This window comes from Pleurodeles waltl, chromosome 12, assembly GCF_031143425.1.
Source record: "Pleurodeles waltl isolate 20211129_DDA chromosome 12, aPleWal1.hap1.20221129, whole genome shotgun sequence".
NCBI lineage: Eukaryota > Metazoa > Chordata > Amphibia > Caudata > Salamandridae > Pleurodeles > Pleurodeles waltl.
Window position 1 is genome coordinate 27,693,536 of NC_090451.1, and position 18,935 is coordinate 27,712,470.

The following is an 18,935-nucleotide window of genomic DNA, read 5'->3' on the forward strand; positions in this document are numbered from 1 at the left end:
TGCTCGGCTGGGTGTTAACTCAGGGTTCACCGCCCTTGCTGCAGTTCCAAGAGGTGATGCCCTGATCCCTGATCCCACCGCCACAAACGCACATGGTACAATGTTGGGCAGCCCGGGAGGGATGGGGGAGAGTCTCATGCCCACTCCGGTACCGCGAGAGTGATGATGTCCAAGCCAGTCCCTCCCTCTCCACCTGGAGGCCGAGCGGCTCCTTTGTCTGGGGTCAAGAATGGTGGTGAAGCCCCGCAGTAAGAGGAACATCTGCATGAGGGGGTGGAGGGAGAGAGTGAGAGACACTCCAGATAGGTTCAATATCCAGAGTGGTTTCCTAGGTCGAGCGCCTTGAGTCCTTGCTACATACAGAACACAGAGCTCGCTGCAGCGCACACATGGAGCTCAGCCCTCATGCTAGGTACAGCTCATGTGCTGCAGTGCACACACTGAGCTCAGCACTCATGCTAGGTACAGCACACACAGCTCAGCACTCATGCTAGGTATAGCACACGGAGCTCAGCACTCATGCTAGGTACAGCACACAGAGCTCAGTGCAGCGCACACCCGGAGCTCAGCACTCATGCTAGGTATAGCACACGGAGCTCAGCACTCATGCTAGGTACAGCACACAGAGCTCAGTGCAACGCACACCCGGAGCTCAGCACTCATGCTAGGTATAGCACACGGAGCTCAGCACTCATGCTAGGTACAGCACACAGAGCTCAGTGCAACGCACACCCGGAGCTCAGCACTCATGCTAGCTATACCCCACAGAGCTCAGCACTCATGCCAGGTATAGCACACGGAGCTCAGCACTCATGCTAGGTACAGCTCATGTGCTGCAGTGCACACACTGAGCTCAGCACTCATGCTAGGTACAGCTCATGTGCTGCAGTGCACACACTGAGCTCAGCACTCATGCTAGGTACAGCACACACAGCTCAGCACTCATGCTAGGTATAGCACACGGAGCTCAGCACTCATGCTAGGTACAGCACACAGAGCTCAGTGCAGCGCACACCCGGAGCTCAGCACTCATGCTAGGTATAGCACACGGAGCTCAGCACTCATGCTAGGTACAGCACACAGAGCTCAGTGCAACGCACACCCGGAGCTCAGCACTCATGCTAGGTATAGCACACGGAGCTCAGCACTCATGCTAGGTACAGCACACAGAGCTCAGTGCAACGCACACCCGGAGCTCAGCACTCATGCTAGCTATAGCCCACAGAGCTCAGCACTCATGCCAGGTATAGCACACGGAGCTCAGCACTCATGCTAGGTACAGCTCATGTGCTGCAGTGCACACAGAGCTCAGCACTCATGCTAGGTACAGCTCATGTGCTGCAGTGCACACACTGAGCTCAGCACTCATGCTAGGTACAGCACACACAGCTCAGCACTCATGCTAGGTATAGCACACGGAGCTCAGCACTCATGCTAGGTACAGCACACAGAGCTCAGTGCAGCGCACACCCGGAGCTCAGCACTCATGCTAGGTATAGCACACGGAGCTCAGCACTCATGCTAGGTACAGCACACAGAGCTCAGTGCAACGCACACCCGGAGCTCAGCACTCATGCTAGCTATAGCCCACAGAGCTCAGCACTCATGCCAGGTATAGCACACGGAGCTCAGCACTCATGCTAGGTACAGCTCATGTGCTGCAGTGCACACACTGAGCTCAGCACTCATGCTAGGTACAGCTCATGTGCTGCAGTGCACACACTGAGCTCAGCACTCATGCTAGGTACAGCACACACAGCTCAGCACTCATGCTAGGTATAGCACACGGAGCTCAGCACTCATGCTAGGTACAGCACACAGAGCTCAGTGCAGCGCACACCCGGAGCTCAGCACTCATGCTAGGTATAGCACACGGAGCTCAGCACTCATGCTAGGTACAGCACACAGAGCTCAGTGCAACGCACACCCGGAGCTCAGCACTCATGCTAGGTATAGCACACGGAGCTCAGCACTCATGCTAGGTACAGCACACAGAGCTCAGTGCAACGCACACCCGGAGCTCAGCACTCATGCTAGCTATAGCCCACAGAGCTCAGCACTCATGCCAGGTATAGCACACGGAGCTCAGCACTCATGCTAGGTACAGCTCATGTGCTGCAGTGCACACACTGAGCTCAGCACTCATGCTAGGTACAGCTCATGTGCTGCAGTGCACACACTGAGCTCAGCACTCATGCTAGGTACAGCACACACAGCTCAGCACTCATGCTAGGTATAGCACACGGAGCTCAGCACTCATGCTAGGTACAGCACACAGAGCTCAGTGCAGCGCACACCCGGAGCTCAGCACTCATGCTAGGTATAGCACACGGAGCTCAGCACTCATGCTAGGTACAGCACACAGAGCTCAGTGCAACGCACACCCGGAGCTCAGCACTCATGCTAGGTATAGCACACAGAGCTCAGCACTCATGCTAGGTACAGCACACAGAGCTCAGTGCAACGCACACCCGGAGCTCAGCACTCATGCTAGCTATAGCCCACAGAGCTCAGCACTCATGCCAGGTATAGCACACGGAGCTCAGCACTCATGCTAGGTACAGCTCATGTGCTGCAGTGCACACACTGAGCTCAGCACTCATGCTAGGTACAGCTCATGTGCTGCAGTGCACACACTGAGCTCAGCACTCATGCTAGGTACAGCACACACAGCTCAGCACTCATGCTAGGTATAGCACACGGAGCTCAGCACTCATGCTAGGTACAGCACACAGAGCTCAGTGCAGCGCACACCCGGAGCTCAGCACTCATGCTAGGTATAGCACACAGAGCTCAGCACTCATGCTAGGTACAGCACACAGAGCTCAGTGCAGCGCACACCCGGAGCTCAGCACTCATGCTAGGTATAGCACACGGAGCTCAGCACTCATGCTAGGTACAGCACACAGAGCACAGTGCAACGCACACCCGGAGCTCAGCACTCATGCTAGCTATAGCCCACAGAGCTCAGCACTCATGCCAGGTATAGCACACAGAGCTCAGCACTCATGCTAGGTACAGCTCATGTGCTGCAGTGCACACACTGAGCTCAGCACTCATGCTAGGTATAGCACACGGAGCTCAGCACTCATGCTAGGTACAGCACACAGAGCTCAGTGCAACGCACACCCGGAGCTCAGCACTCATGCTAGGTATAGCACACAGAGCTCAGCACTCATGCTAGGTACAGCACACGGAGCTCAGCACTCATGCTAGGTACAGCACACAGAGCTCAGTGCAGCGCACACCCGGAGCTCAGCACTCATGCTAGCTATAGCCCACAGAGCTCAGCACTCATGCCAGATATAGCACACAGAGCTCAGCACTCATGCTAGGTACAGCTCATGTGCTGCAGTGCACACACTGAGCTCAGCACTCATGCTAGGTACAGCACACAGAGCTCAGTGCAACGCACTGAGCTCAGCACTCATGCTAGGTACAGCACACACAGCTCAGCACTCATGCTAGGTATAGCACCCGGAGCTCAGCACTCATGCTAGGTACAGCACACAGAGCTCAGTGCAGGGCACACCCGGAGCTCAGCACTCATGCTAAGTACAACACACAGAGCTCAGTGCAGTGCACACAGGGAGCTCAGCACTCATGCTAGGTACAGCACACGTAGCTGAGCACTCATGCTAAGTACAGCACACAGAGCTCAGTGCAACCCCCACACAGAGCTCAGCACTCATGCCAGGTATAGCACACGGAGCTCAGCACTCATGCTAGGTACAGCACACAGCTTAGTGCAGCGCACACACGGAGCTCAGCATTCATGCTAGGTACAGCACACAGCTTAGTGCAGCGCACACACGGAGCTCAGCACTCATGCTAGGTAGCCCACGGAGCTCAGCACTCATGCTAGGTACAGCACACAGAGCTCAGTGCAGCGCACACCCGGAGCTCAGCACTCATGCTAGATGCTGTGCGGACGCTAAGGGCAACGCACATGGCACACTGCCCATAACATCATCTGCACCTCTATGCTCTGCCGCCAACATAAAAAAATAAACCAAATATGAGAAACATCGCTTCTGCCCCTCGCACCCTGCCCCCCTCGCCCGTGCCCTAAAGTGCAGAATGTGGTTGCTGAACGGTAGCCCCGGAGTCCTGCGTCAGTCCCCGCCAGTGGTTGCAGCATCACCGGCACATGGAGCAGGGAAGGAGCAGAGAGGCTGCCGGTGCTTGGAAGCCTTCCACGCCCGACCCGTACCCCCCCCCCCCCCCCCCCCCAGACCGGTCTGTGTGTGTTTGACACCGCCAGGGGATGAAGCAGAAGAGGGGGTGGCCCTGGGGTCCAGCCATCCCTCACAGGTGAGCCCCAGCCAACACTGCCGCCAGGAGGCACAGTGCAGATAGCGCCTATCCTCCTGTGGGTAAGTTAGTAAATGAATCTTCACAAGAAATAGGTCTTATGTTTTCGAAAGGACTCACATTCCACTAGAAGTTCAGAATGGTCTTTTAAAAAAGAATGCTAAGTGTACGTACTGCAGGTCTGCTGAGGCAAGTGCGCAGGAAGATTTTAGTGTTGCAACTTGCAAACTCTGATTTAGTGAATGAAATGCACAATTCATGAATTTGGCACAAACATATACAGAACATATACAAAAACATATACTTAAAATGAACCGCGGCCCGGGCACAGTGGGCCGAAACTTGTACTTTCACAACCCCCACCCTAGGTCTTCCTTCCTGTATTTCACCCGTTGCAGCCAGGACCCTCCATGTACCCCCCTTGGCCCTGGTACCTGCTGGCGGCAGATGGCTGCCGGCTCCGGCCCGTCATGCACTGCGGGAGTAACCAGAGAAGGCCTGATATCCGCTTTGTGGAAGGAGCTCACTCACTGCAGCTGATGGCCGAGGCAGACCTGTCAGTGCAGGCATGCAATGACATACCCCTCTGGGGAGCCGCAGCCCCCCCCCGCTCTCCCTCCCCTGGGGGCACAGGGACATGGCCAGTGCCTCCCTCATGGTTGCTGTGTGTCCAAGGGGTGCCTTTGTTAGAGAGGGGTGACGTCGTAGGTCATCGCACTAAGTTACCCGATCCCTGTATCCGCTTTCATCGACATAGTCGGCGACGTTTCTTCTGGTCCTTCTTACAAGGCTTCGGGCGTCAGCGCACAGAGGCGTCTCTTCACTGTGGGCTTCATGCAAGGTCTGCTCCGCCCGTGTGAGCTCCGCCAGCCCAACTGAGCCACCCAGCGCCAGAGCGCAACTTGGGATCCGTCCTGAAGGTCTCCTAAGGAGGGAGCTGTGGGTCTCTCATATTGTCAGCAGTCCAAGGACCTTCAGCAGCTTCATAGCAGAGGTGACAGCCCTCCACATCCACGCAGGCCTGAGAGTGAGGGGCCTCCTCACACCCTTGACATCCGCTGACTGTGGCAAAGGTCTTCAGACATCGGAGACGAGGACCCCCTAACCCCGGAGGCTGGAGACCTCAGGTGAAGACCTTTCCACATCTACACATGCCTGAGAGTGAGGGGCCTCCTCACGTCCTTGACATGATCTGACTGGAGATAAAGGTCTTCAGACAGTGTAGACGGTGACCTTCTGACCTCAGAGGCTGCAGACTTCTGGTGAGGACCTTTCCACATCTACACATGCCTGAGGCTTGAGGTGCCTCCTCACGTCCTTGACATCCGTTGCCTGTGGCAACAGTCTATAGATGTAGGATACGAGGTCCTTCTGACCTCAGGGACTTGAGAGCAGAGGTGACAGCCCTCCACATCCACGCAGGCCTGAGAGTGAGTGGCCTCCTCAACCCTTGACATGCTCTGACCGGAGGCAAAGGTCTTCAGACATCGGAGACGAGGACCTCCTGACCCCTGAGGCTGGAGACCTCAGGTGAGGACCTTTCCACATCCACGCAGGCCTGAGAGTGAGGGGCCTCCTCACGTCCTTGACATCCGCTGACTGTGGCAAAGGTCTATAGATGTTGGATACGAGGTCCTTCTGACCTCAGGGACTTGAGAGCAGAGGTGACAGCCCTCCACATCCACTCAGGCCTGAGAGTGAACCTGCCTCCGCACGTCCTTGACACCCGCTGACCAGAGGAACAGGTCGTCAGATAGTGGAGACGAGGACCTTCTGGCCCCAGAGACTTCAGGTGAAGACCTTTCCACATCACAGTCCGCCTGAGAGCAGCGGCGAGCACCTCTCACTCCATTGACAGTCAGTGGAAGGCCGATCTTCTGATGGTAGAGGCTGCCTGAAGTGAGGTGCTTACTACATTAGAGGTTCAGCGGGAGGAGGCGAGGGTCTCCTTGGGTTCTGGTCCTACGCCTGAGAGCTCCCCAGGTCAGCTGCATCTCAAGAGGTTGCTGGAAGAACACCTGGCTTCAGCTGCCCCCGCCCAGCGCCCTGAGGCAGGCATGCCCTCCTCCACCACGAGGGAAGCTGGTGAGAAGAAAACTCCAATGATTGAAGCCCGCGTGACAGGTATTTATGGTTCATAGTGAAAGACTTGAGCGTCACCAGAAGGGGGTGGCATTGGGGTCATTCACCATCGCCCACACATCTTCCATGTATCTACAGTTTTCCTTGTAGTACACCGCTGTAAATGTTTTTCTATAATTTACTATCGCACCCAGCTCCCGGACAAAATAAAAATCTAACCCCTGCCAGGGGCTGCCAGCATTCCTGAAAAAATCATGTTTCTGCTGTTTCCAAAGCACTTAAACATTGTCCACTTATATTTATTAAGCATGTTCTTACCGGACCACGGCTCGAGCCTCTATAGGTACACCGCCCTATGTAATAGAAGATATTAGTGATAGACTGACTGCTCACATCACAGAGCATCACTCGGCCCCGTGAGTGAGTGACGGCTCTTCAAACACAAGCTCTTTTCGTTCACTTGGGGGTCATTGGGTATTCACTGAGCTCCTGAAAATGCAGATTTTTACCTCAGTTCGTCGCTCATGCCCTGTGCTGGGGGGGGCGGCCCTCTGCCACCCCCGAAGCTCCCGGTATAAGGGCTGTCAGTGGAAGGGTCTCATGTAGACGGGGGGGGAGGGTAGCCTACATGGACCCTGATGTAAGGAGGGGCATGGCCCCCAGCTGCTCTTTGAACTATATCGGGGTGCGTGGCCTCCTTGCCACTGCACCAGGGAAGCTTCGCCCCTGATTACACACTTCCACGAGCGTCTGCTGCGTGCCTCAGTTTTAGGCTCAGCACTGGCATTTTAAGTAAGATTCGTTCACATTCATTTTAAGTAAATGTATCTTGTGAGCTTATCCCGAAAGTCTGGCATGGACCGTCCCTTCTGGACTCCGGCTGGGCACTCCTGAGTGCCAGAATGAGCCATGTTCTGGGTTTGCCGGGCGGTCCCTTGCCCACCATCTGTCCCAGTGATGCTGCATACATTCGGCATAGGGGGGCTCTCATTAAAGGTGGCCGAACTACTGAAGGCTTCCGCCGGATGCGGACTCTGGTTCAGCTCGGACTCCACATCGACCATCCATCCCAAAACTGCAGAGCTTTGATGGGGCTTCCGCCAGCAACCCGTGCTCTAACCTCACGCCAAGAACGAAAGACAAAGCATTCATCTTTGATCTATAAGAGGGGCGTGAAATAGACACTCATCTAGTAGCTGAATTGCACAGATAACTTGGGGTCAGTCCTGGCTTCCCCACTTGACCAAACGGTGTGATCCTTGGCAAATATCTCCCGCGTGTTTGATTTAATAGATGACAAGTTGCTACATGTATAGAAATAAACTAGACCTCATTGAGGGAGGGTGCACTTGACAGCTGGCGTGCCTCTTCATTAATGGCATTTATGGCAATGCGGGCATTAATGTTTTTAAATTCATGTTTAAAACGCATGGCTTCTAAGCAGTGCTTGTCAATGCTGGGATATAATCTGATGTATCCAGGTGAAACACTTCCACATGGTAAAGACATGCGCTTTTTGGAGTTTTGAAGAGGCTTTATCATGTTTTATGATGTTAGCTGATGGATGACATGCCAAACGTGTTCATGGCTTGGGTCATGTGCTGGCTCTTAGAAGAGAGAGAGCCATGCTTCGCTGTGACTCAGCTCAGCCACCACTAGTTTTCAAAGCCGGTCGACTGACCAAAGAGGCAGGGAAGATTTCAAATATTTCAGTGAAGAATTAGCAGACACTAGCAGGAAGGAAATTCATTAACAGACACGCTTTTGTGTGTAAATGTTGCATTTAATTCTCTTGCAGCCTAATTGTCTGTGTTTTCTAAGTTGCGAATGCAGCCAATTATGTCACTCTGTGTCCCTTGGTCGATGCAGAATTGTAGCCTCATCCGTCACTGTGGAATGTTCAGGTTTTTGGTTTAAATCTGGCCATCGCTCTCCAGACTGATGTGCCTGTCCCTTTAACCCACCATATCAGTGTCAGTACATAGACTGATGCTACCTGCTCCCTCTCTCATAACTGCTGTACTGGTAAGGTCAGTCTATAGACTGATGCACCTGTCCTGTTACCTGCACAGTACCTCTCACACCTGATGTCCCTGGTAATGTCAGTCTACAGACTGATGCACCTGTGTCAGTTACCTGCATAGCCCCTCTCACACCTGATGTCCCTGGTAATGTCAGTCTACAGACTGATGCACCTGTGTCAGTTACCTGCACAGCCCCTCTCACACCTGATGTCCCTGGTAATGTCAGTCTACAGATTGATGCACCTGCCCCTGTTACCTGCACGGCCCCTCTCACACCTGATGTCCCTGGTAGTATCAGTCTATAGACTGATGCACCTGCGTCTGTTACCTGCATGGCCCCCTCTCACAGCGGATGCCCCTGGTAGTATCAGTCTATAGACTGATGCACCTGCTCCTGTTACCTGGACGGCTCCCTCTCACAGCGGATATCCCTGGTAATGTCAGTCTATAGACTGATGCACCTGTGTCTGTTGCCTGCACGGCTCCCTCTCACAGCGGGTGTCACTGGTAGTCAGTCTATAGATTGATGCACCTGTCCCTATTACCTGCACGGCCCGCTCTCACACCTGATGTCCCTGGTAATGTCAGTCTATAGATAGATACACGTGTGTCTGTTACCTGCACGGCCCCCTCTCACAGCGGATGTCCCTGGTAATGTCAGTCTATAGATTGATACACCTGTCCTGTTACCTGCACAGCTCCTCTCACACCTGATGTCCCTGGTAATGCCAGTATATAGGTTGATGCACCTGTGTCTGTTACCTGCACAGCTCCTCTCACAGCGGATGTCCCTGGTAATGTCACTCTATAGATTGATGCACCTGTCCTGTTACCTGCACAGCTCCTCTCACATCTGATGTCCCTGGTAATGACAGTATATAGATTGATGCACCTGTGTTGTTACCTGCACGGCCTTCTCTCACACCTGATGTCTGCAGGCAGGTCGCTCCCCGCTCCGCCTTCCGCGCTACCTCCATCGCATTTCCTTTGCCTGTTTCTTTTTCCCGCCGCTGCGTCCCCTGCGGCCCCTCCCACCTCCCCCCTCCTTCTCACCGTTTCCTTGCCTGCTTCTTTTTCCCACCGCTGCATCCCCTGCGGCCCCTCCCACCTCACCCCTCCTTCTCACCGTTTCCTTGCCTGCCTCTTTTTTCCCGCCGCTGCGTCCCCTCCCCCGTCCTTCTCACCGCTTCCTGGCCTGCCTCTTTTTCCCCACAGCTGTGTCCCCTGCGGCCCCACCCCTCAGCCCTCTCATTCGCCAGGCCCTCCTACCTCCCAGCTGCCACTCCGACCCTCCCCTCCTCTTATGGCAGCTGTGGCGCAGCCGCGCATCTGGCGTGCCCAAGGCGTGCCAAAGGCAAGCCCATCTGCGCCTGTCCGCACCTGGACCGCGCCCAGCGCCAGAACCCCTGGCCCCGGCAACAGCCACCCCGTCAGCATTCGCTATAACGCCGACACCCTCCGCGCACTCAACACCAGCCGAGACACCACCTGCTTCCAGGCCTCTCCAAAGAGCACGCACGGACCCTTCTCCTGCCACAACTGCAGCTTCACCTGCAACAGAGCCCACAAACCTCCTAGGATCAAGCCCAACCACCTCCGTTGCATACTCCTCAACACCCGCTCAGCACGCAAGCACACCATCGAAGTCTGGGACCTGCTTGACTCCACCTCCCCGGACGTGGCCTTTCTAACCAAAACTTGGTGGAACGATTCCTCAGCACCCGACATCGGCATAGCCATCCCGAACGGATACAAAGTTGCACGCCGAGACCGCACCAACAGAACCGGAGGAGGCATAGCCATCGTCCACAAAGCCACCCTGGACGACTACTTCAGCACCGCCAAAGTCCTTCACTTCCAAGTCCGCACCGACCCCAACACCACGCTCAGAGGGACACTCATCTATATACCCTAGGACCCAGGGCACCTTTCAGCAACGCCATCGCCGACCTGCCTCGCCTCCACGGACTACATCCTCCTCGGGGACCTGAACTTTCACCTCAAAAACAACAATGACACCAACTCCACCACCCTGACTGAAAACCTCGCCAACCTCGGCTTCACACAGCTCGCCAACCCACCCACCCACACAGCCGGTCACACCCTTGACCCCATCTTCTCCACAAGCAACCACGTCACCTTCAACCATATCACCGAATTCTACTGGACCGACCACCACTGCATCCACTTCACCTTCAAGAAACAGACAGAACACCACCTCACCGAACAACCACCATGCCGTCGATGGGGCAAAGTCACCGAATTCCAACTAACCAACGCCCTAGCCCAGAAACCACCCGTCAACCCCACCGACCCTGACATCGCGGCACACAACCTCAAGCTATGGATCAACGACTGCGCCGACCGCCTTGCTCCACTCAGAAAACCCTCCAACAACCACATCAACAAAAAAGCCACCTGGTTCACCGACTACCTCCAAGCCTCCAAACGCCACTGCTGAAAACTCAAGCAAATATGGCTACTCTAACGCACTCCAGACAACCACACGACACTCAAGGATGCCACACGCAAACACCACCAACTCATCAGGCTAGCAAAAAGATCCTCCTTCAAAACCCGCCTAGAAAACAACGCCCACGACTGCAAAGAACTTTTCAGCATCGTAAAAGAACTCTCCAACCCAAACGCCACCATCAACAATATCACCCCCTCCCAAGAACAATGCGACGCCCTAGCAACCGCCTCCCACCAAAAAATCACGGACATCCACGACAGCTTCAACTCCCCTCACACTCCGTACGCTCCTACCCCACCCACCACGAACTCCACCCGCTCCAGCCGACTGACCTCCTGGACCAACATCAGCGACGACGAAACCCGCAAGACCATGAACTCCATCCACTCCGGATCACCATCAGACCCCTGCCCACACCACATCTTCAACAAAGCAGACACAACCATCGCACCACACCTACGGAAAGCCATAGACATCTCCTTCGAAACTGCAAGATTCCCGGAAAGCTGGAAACACGCCGAAATCAACGCCCTTCTCAAGAAACCAAAGGCGCATCCCAAGGACCTGAAAAACTTCCGGCCCATCTCTCTGCTCCCTTTCCCGGCGAAGGTCATCGAGAAAAGCGTCAACACTCAGCTCACTCGGTACCTCGAAGACAACAACATCCTCGACCCTTCCCAGTCCGGTTTCAGACGCAACCACAGCACCGAAACCGCCCTCCTCGCCACCACAGACGACATCAGAAGCCACCTCGACAATGGATAAACATCAGCCCTCTTCCTCCTAGACCTATCAGCCGCCTTTGACACCGTCTGTCACCACACCCTAAAATCCCGCCTCCACGCAGCAGGAATCCAGGACCAGGCCTTAAAATGGACCGCATCCTTCCTCGCCGGCAGAACCCAAAGAGTCCACCTCCCCCTGTACCAATCCAAAGCCTTCAACATCATCTGCGGCGTACCCCAGGGCTCATCCCTCAGCCCGACGCTGTTCAACATCTACATGGGCCCCGTCGCACAAGTGGCCCGTCAGCACAACCTCAACATCTTCTCCTACGTCGACGACACCCAACTCATCCTCTCCCTCACCAGGACCCAAACACAACCAAAACCAACCTCCACGAGGGATTAAAAGCCATCGCCAACTGGATGAGAGACAGCCGGCTAAAACTGAACTCAGACAAAACAGAGGTCCTCATCCTTAGGCGCACCCCCTCCGCCTGGGACAACTCATGGTGACCGTCCATGCTGGGTCCCCCACCGACCCCCACCGACAGCGCACGAAAACCTCGGCTTCACCCTCAACTTCTCACTCTCCATGTCAAAGCAGGTCAGTGCCATCTCCTCCTCCTGTTACAACACCCTCTGCATGCTTCGCAGAGTTTACAAATGGATCCCAACAGAAACAAGAAAAACAGTAACCCAGGCCCTCGTCAGCAGCAGACTCGACTACGGCAACGCCCTCTACACTGGTATCTCATCCAAACTCCTCCAACGCATCCAAAACGCCTCCGCCGACTCATCCTCAACATCCCTCGCCACTGCCACATCACCCCCCACCTAAGAGACCTTCACTGGCTCCCCGTCAACAAGGGGATCACCTTCAAGCTCCTCACCCACGCACACAAGGCACTCCACAACACCGGACCATCATACCTGAACAACAGACTCAGCTTCTACACCCCCACCCGGCATCTCCGCTCCGCCAACCTCACCCTCACCTCCATCCCCCGCATCCGACGCAAATCTTCGCCGGCAGATAATTCTCGTACCTCGCAGCCAAGACCTGGAACACCCTCCCGCCGGATCTACGACAGACCCAGGACCTTCTTTCCTTCAGAAAACTCCTCAAGACTTGGCTCTTCGAGCAGTAGCAGCACCCTCCCCCACCAGCGACTTGAAACCCTCACAGGTATGTAGCGCGCTCTACAAATTGATTGATTGATTGATGTCCCTGGTAATGTCAGTTTATAGACTGATGCACCTGTGTCTGTTACCAGCACGGCCCCCTCTTACACCTGATGTGACTGGTAGTATCAGTCTATAGATTAATGCACCTGTGTCTGTTACCTGCACGTTCCCTCTCTCACAACGGATGTCCCTGGTAATGTCAGTCTATAGATTGATGTGTCTGTCCCTGTTACCTGCACAGCCCCCTCTCACAGCAGATGCCCCTGGTAGTATCAGTCTATAGACTGATGCACCTGCTCCTGTTACCTGGATGGCTCCCTCTCACAGCGGATGTCCGTGGTAATGTCAGTCTATAGACTGATGCACCTGTGTCTGTTACCTGCACGGCCCCCTCTCACAGCGGATGTCTCCTGTAATGTCAGTCTATAGATTGATGCATCAGTTCCTGTTACCTGCACGCCCCCTGTCACAGCGGATGTCCCTCGTAATATCAGTCTATAGATTGATGCACCTGCCCCTGTTACCTGAACAGCTCCCTCTTTCACACCTGATGTCCCTGGTAATGTCAGTCTATAGATGGATGCACCTGCCCCTGTCACCTGCACAGCCCCTCTCACACCTGATGTCCCTGGTAATGTCAGTCTATAGATGGATGCGCCTGTCCCTGTTGCCTGCACAGTCCCCTCTCACACCTGATGTCCCTGGTAGTATCAGTCTATAGATGGATGCACTTGTCCCTGTTACCTGCACAGTCCCCTATCTCACACCTGATGTCCCTGGTAATGTCAGTCTATAGATTGATCCACCTGTGTCTGTTACCTGCACAGCTCCTCTCACACCTGATGTCCCTGGTAATGCCAGTATATAGGTTGATGCACCTGTGTCTGTTACCTGCACGGCCCCCTCTCACAGCAGATGTCCCTGGTAATGTCAGTCTATAGATTGATGCACCTGTCCTTGTTACCTGCAAGGCCCCCTCTCACACCCGATGATCCTGGAAGTATCAGTCTATAGACTGATGCACCTGCTCCTGTTACCTGAACAGCACCCTCTCACGGCAGATGTCCCTGGTAATGTCAGTCTATAGATAGATGCACCTGTGTCTGTTACCTGCACAGCCCCCTCTCACACCGGATGTCCCTGGTAATGTCAGTCTATAGATGGATGCACATGTGCCTATTACCTGCACACCCCCTCTCACAGCGGATGTCACTGGTAATTTCAGTGTATAGATTGATGCACCTGTGTTTGTTACCTGCACACCCCCTCTCACAGCGGATGTCCCTGGTAATGTCAGTCTATAGATTGATGCACCTGTCCCTGTTACCTGCACAGTCCTTCTCACACCTGATGTTCATGGTAATGTCATTCTACATATTAATGCACCTGTCTCTGTTACCTGCACAGTCCCTTTCACACCTGATGTCCCTGGTAATGTCAGTCTATAGATGAATGCACCTGCCCCTGTTACCTGCACAGCTCCTTTTTTCACACCTGATGTCCCCTGTAATGTCAGTCTGTAGATTGATGCACCTGCCCCTGTTACCTGCACAGTCCCTTCTCTCACACCTGATGTCCCTGTAATGTCAGTCTATAGATTGAGCCACCTGTGTCTGTTACCTGCACAGCTCCTCTCACACCTGATGTCCCTGGTAATACCAGTATATAGGTTGATGCACCTGTGTCTGTTACCTGCACGGCCCCCTCTCACACCTGATGACCCTGGTAGTATCAGTCTATATATTGATGCACCTGTGTTGTTACCTGCACGTCCTCCTCTCACACCTGATATCCCTGGTAATGTCAGTCTATAGATGGATGCACCTGTGCCTGTTACCTGCACGGCCCCCTCTCACACCTGATGTCCCTGGTAATGTCAGTCTATAGATGGATGCACCTGTGCCTGTTACCTGCACAGCCCCCTCTCACACCTGATGTCACTGGTAATGTCAGTCTATAGATTGATGCATCAGTCCCTGTTACCTGCACGACCCCTCTCACACCTGATGTCACTGGTAATGTTAGTCTATAGATTGAAGCACCTGTGTTGTTACCTGCACGTCCTCCTCTCAAACCTGATGTCCCTGGTAATGTCAGTCTATAGATGGATGCACCTGTGCCTGTTACCTGCACGGCCCCCTCTCACACCTGATGTCCCTGGTAATGTCAGTCTATAGATGGATGCACCTGTGCCTGTTACCTGCACAGCCCCCTCTCACACCTGATGTCACTGGTAATGTCAGTCTATAGATTGATGCATCAGTCCCTGTTACCTGCACGACCCCTCTCACACCTGATGTCACTGGTAATGTCAGTCTATAGATTGATGCATGAGTCCCTGTTACCTGCAAGGTCCCTCTCACACCTGATGTCACTGGTAATATCAGTCTACAGATTGATGCACCTGCCCCTGTTACCTGCACAGTCCCTCTCACACCTGATGCCCCTGGTAATGTCAGTCTATAGATGGATGCACCTGTGCCTGTTACCTGCACAGCCCCCTCTCACACCTGATGTCACTGGTAATGTCAGTCTATAGATTGATGCATCAGTCCCTGTTACCTGCACGACCCCTCTCACACCTGATGTCACTGGTAATGTCAGTCTATAGATTGATGCACCTGTGTTGTTACCTGCACGTCCTCCTCTCACACCTGATGTCCCTGGTAATGTCAGTCTATAGATAGATGCACCTGTGCCTGTTACCTGCACAGCCCCCTCTCACACCTGATGTCACTGGTAATGTCAGTCTATAGATTGATGCATCAGTCCCTGTTACCTGCACGACCCCTCTCACACCTGATGTCCCTGGTAATGTCAGTCTATAGATGGATGCACCTGTGCCTGTTACCTGCACAGCCCCCTCTCACACCTGATGTCACTGGTAATGTCAGTCTATAGATTGATGCATCAGTCCCTGTTACCTGCACGACCCCCTCTCACGCCTGATGCCCCTGGTAATGTCAGGCAATAGACTGACACCCCAACCCTGGGACCGCTGCGAATTCCCCTTCTATCACAGCTTATATGCAGTAGTAATTGTTAAATGCGTTCTTTGAACAGAATAAACACAATTGGTAAAACGCCCTCAATAAAAATGAATAGTGAAAATGCAAAATCAAAAATGAAAAATACACCCAATGAAAATAGCAACCATATTGCATAACAAATTACCAGAATACCTGGATATGGAAATTAGTTATAATCAATCCCAAGAAAATGCATGATAAAAACACCATATCAAATAGCCATAGGAAACCCAAATTTTAACAAGCATTTGCAATGCAATCGCTCTCGCATTTGTGAAACTTAGAGCTTGTGGCATTGAAAATGAAATTTTTTTGCTTTAATTTTTTGTACGCAGTGGAGTGATGATATTTGCATAGTGCTATTGCCTTTCATATGACCTTGCGGCGCTGGAAAACCAAAAAATACTGTTCTAATGTGCATGCAGCACTGAAACAAACAAATGAAATGGCTTTAGGCCCACAGAAGTATACTACAAATTTACAAAAGGTTGTATGCTCAACCTAAAAAGCAAGTTGAATTGGTGAGCAGCATTTGCAATGCAATCGCTCTTGCATTTGTGAAACTTAGAGCTCTTGGCGTTGAAAAAACAAGCTTCGCGGAACACGAGCAGGAAACCAAGGAAAAGGAGTCCCTGAAAGAACAGATAAACACGACAAAGTGTAACTATACAGTAGTTGGCCCTGCTCCCCAAGACAAAAAGGAGGGACAAAGAGGCATGTCTGATCACTAACAAGGAAGGATTTTTAAATGACACTGAATCAAACAAATGAAATGGCTTTAATACAGCAGAAGTATACTAAAAGTATACAAGAAGCTGCATGCTTATGCTCTACCTAAAAAATGAACAACAGTAGTAAAAATATTATACAAATAAGCTTATGAAAAGAATAAAAATAAAGATAATGATTAAGTTGCAAGTGGGAGGACCACAAAATTGTGAAGGAACTTGCCGTCCTGTGCCCCTGGCATCTGAGCATGTTCACTTGATATAAGGGTGGTGTTGGAGGTGGCAAAGGGACAGGGGGTTCACCATGTAGATGTTTACCACCAAACTTAGACGTTCCTATGAAAGTCAAAAATATTGATCAGCCAGGAGGCTCTATCAAGTGCAGTTCCAGAAGGCAGACAGTCCCATTGTGAAGTGTCATTCATCAGGAAAAAGCTCAGTCAAAAGAGCTCTAACCAAGATAAACCTGAAAGCTTACTCCAGATTTGGGCTTCAGAGACCCAAAAGCACTTTGCAGAAACTCACAGAGTCAGATGTAGGGTCTTCCAAGTGGGCCCAAGTCAATATTCAAGCTCTGGTGTGCATCTGACCTGGTGCATTGACGTTCTGAGATCAGATTTGAAAATAAAAATTATAGTTCTCATTTTTTACCATTTTCCCCCAGGTCCTGACCATTTATAGCTAAACAGTTGTAGGGGTGTCCCCCCCGGAGGAATCAAGCACATAAGGTTCAGTTTACTTTACCCACAATATTCAACCCTCTTCTGAATTCAAGCACTCACAGGCCATGGGACATCAAGCACCTTTCCACATCTCATCTCTGGATGCTGCACCCCTGGATCCACAGGACCGTAGATATTTAGGAACGTCTACTACACGCTATCATGAAATGTGGGATCAGTGATTTTATAAAGAGGTTTTTTTCAATGGTTTTATTTGTAAATGTATTTTTATATATGTCTTTTGCAGCCCTGATGAAGTCCAGTGTAAAGGACAAAACATGTTGACTGGCTTGACAATGTGTACAATATTCTGTGAGGAAGAATGGAGAATAAAAAAAGACTGTAAATGAACTGCTCCTCCTGGATGACTTAACGGATCGATCATGGATTATATGTTTACTTTATTATTATATTTACTAATTATTGGAACCATATCGGAGGTAGTGATTGTGATACTAAACTTATTTTGAGTGTTCCTCTCACATGCATTAGTTCATACCATAAAGTAAGCTAACGCTAGAAGCCCAAGACAACCTTGCCTGTATCTCCTAATCTTTGTTTGGAGCAGACAATCTTTCTGGTGGCTTATGGTCAATGTCTGTGTTCCGTTCATTGGTCTTTCTGACCATGTGTTTATTTCACGCAGGTCCTGGGCCCGGGCGATACAAGTTGCCCCCTACAGTGGGCTTTACCAACCACGACTACACTCGCTTCACCAGCCCCGCGTACTCCTTCCACGGCCGGCTCAGTGACGTCAGTAAGTGTGGCCAGTGGGTGCGGCAAGAAGCCCCGTTTCTATCCGGATTAATACGAGTTATCACCATTTTTTAAACAAAGTCCACATTTTAAGCTCCACCTATGGGGCTAAGTGCCACATCTAATCTCTGTTTAAGTATTGTTTCTTTTACAAAACTCCCCACACCTTACATAACGTCCACAGCATCCCTTCTGCATAAAACAAGGATGATTCCCATCGCAGATTAATTTGATATTTGAATAGACCAGGTTTTACAAATCTCCTTCCAATCTAAGCTTTGTGAAAGGCCCCGCCTTGTTGTGTATGGAAACATCAGCGGTAGAAAGATCGGGCCACCGAAGCATTGTCGGCAAGTATCGAGAAGGTGAGTGCACACAGGTCAGTCTAGGGTACATGTATCTGGAGATACAGTACTTGGAAGCACGATGCTCTGGACACAGGTTTAAGGTGCAGTATCTATCACCCCGCACAGCTTCTGGGGACTAGGGTGACCACCCATCCGTAAATTTCACGGACTGCCTGTAATTTCGCTCTGCCATCCATTGTCCGTGATGAAAATCTTAACGGACGGCATTTGTCCGTAATTTTAGCCTTTTACCAAAAGGACAACGGAGGCAGGGCGAAATTACGGGCGGATAATTTTCCCCAGGTGGATTGAAGGGCAGGGAGTCTCGTGTGCTCTGAGGGTGCGAGGGGCAGGCAGATAAGAAAAGGCCTTCTTGCCAGGGGGTCTCCCTCCCTAAAGAAATACAAACGTGGGTAACTGGTAAATCTGCAAATGCAAAGGGGCTTGAAAACCTGCATTGACTTTAATCAAAGGAGTCACTTGAAGCTTTCTGGTGGCAAATATATTTTCTTTTAGACAGGTACTGTCATTGTGTTCCAAGGTGAGC

The 18,935-nt window shown here is 52.1% G+C and overlaps 1 protein-coding gene across 2 annotated transcripts in view; it reads left to right on the plus strand.

Moving 5' to 3' along the window:
• Nucleotides 1–18,935, plus strand: part of CIMAP1D (CIMAP1 family member D) — a 57,993-nt gene that overhangs the window by 1,688 nt on the left and 37,370 nt on the right. The window contains exons 1-2 of one of the 2 annotated variants that reach the window (XM_069217067.1): nucleotides 4,970–6,438; nucleotides 17,932–18,042. In XM_069217067.1, coding sequence (XP_069073168.1) covers nucleotides 6,372–6,438; nucleotides 17,932–18,042 — 178 coding nt within the window. In that variant the 5' untranslated portion in view covers nucleotides 4,970–6,371. Of the gene's footprint in view, nucleotides 1–4,969; nucleotides 6,439–17,931; nucleotides 18,043–18,935 lie in introns of those variants that run through there. The other variant, XM_069217068.1, reaches the window with a different exon arrangement.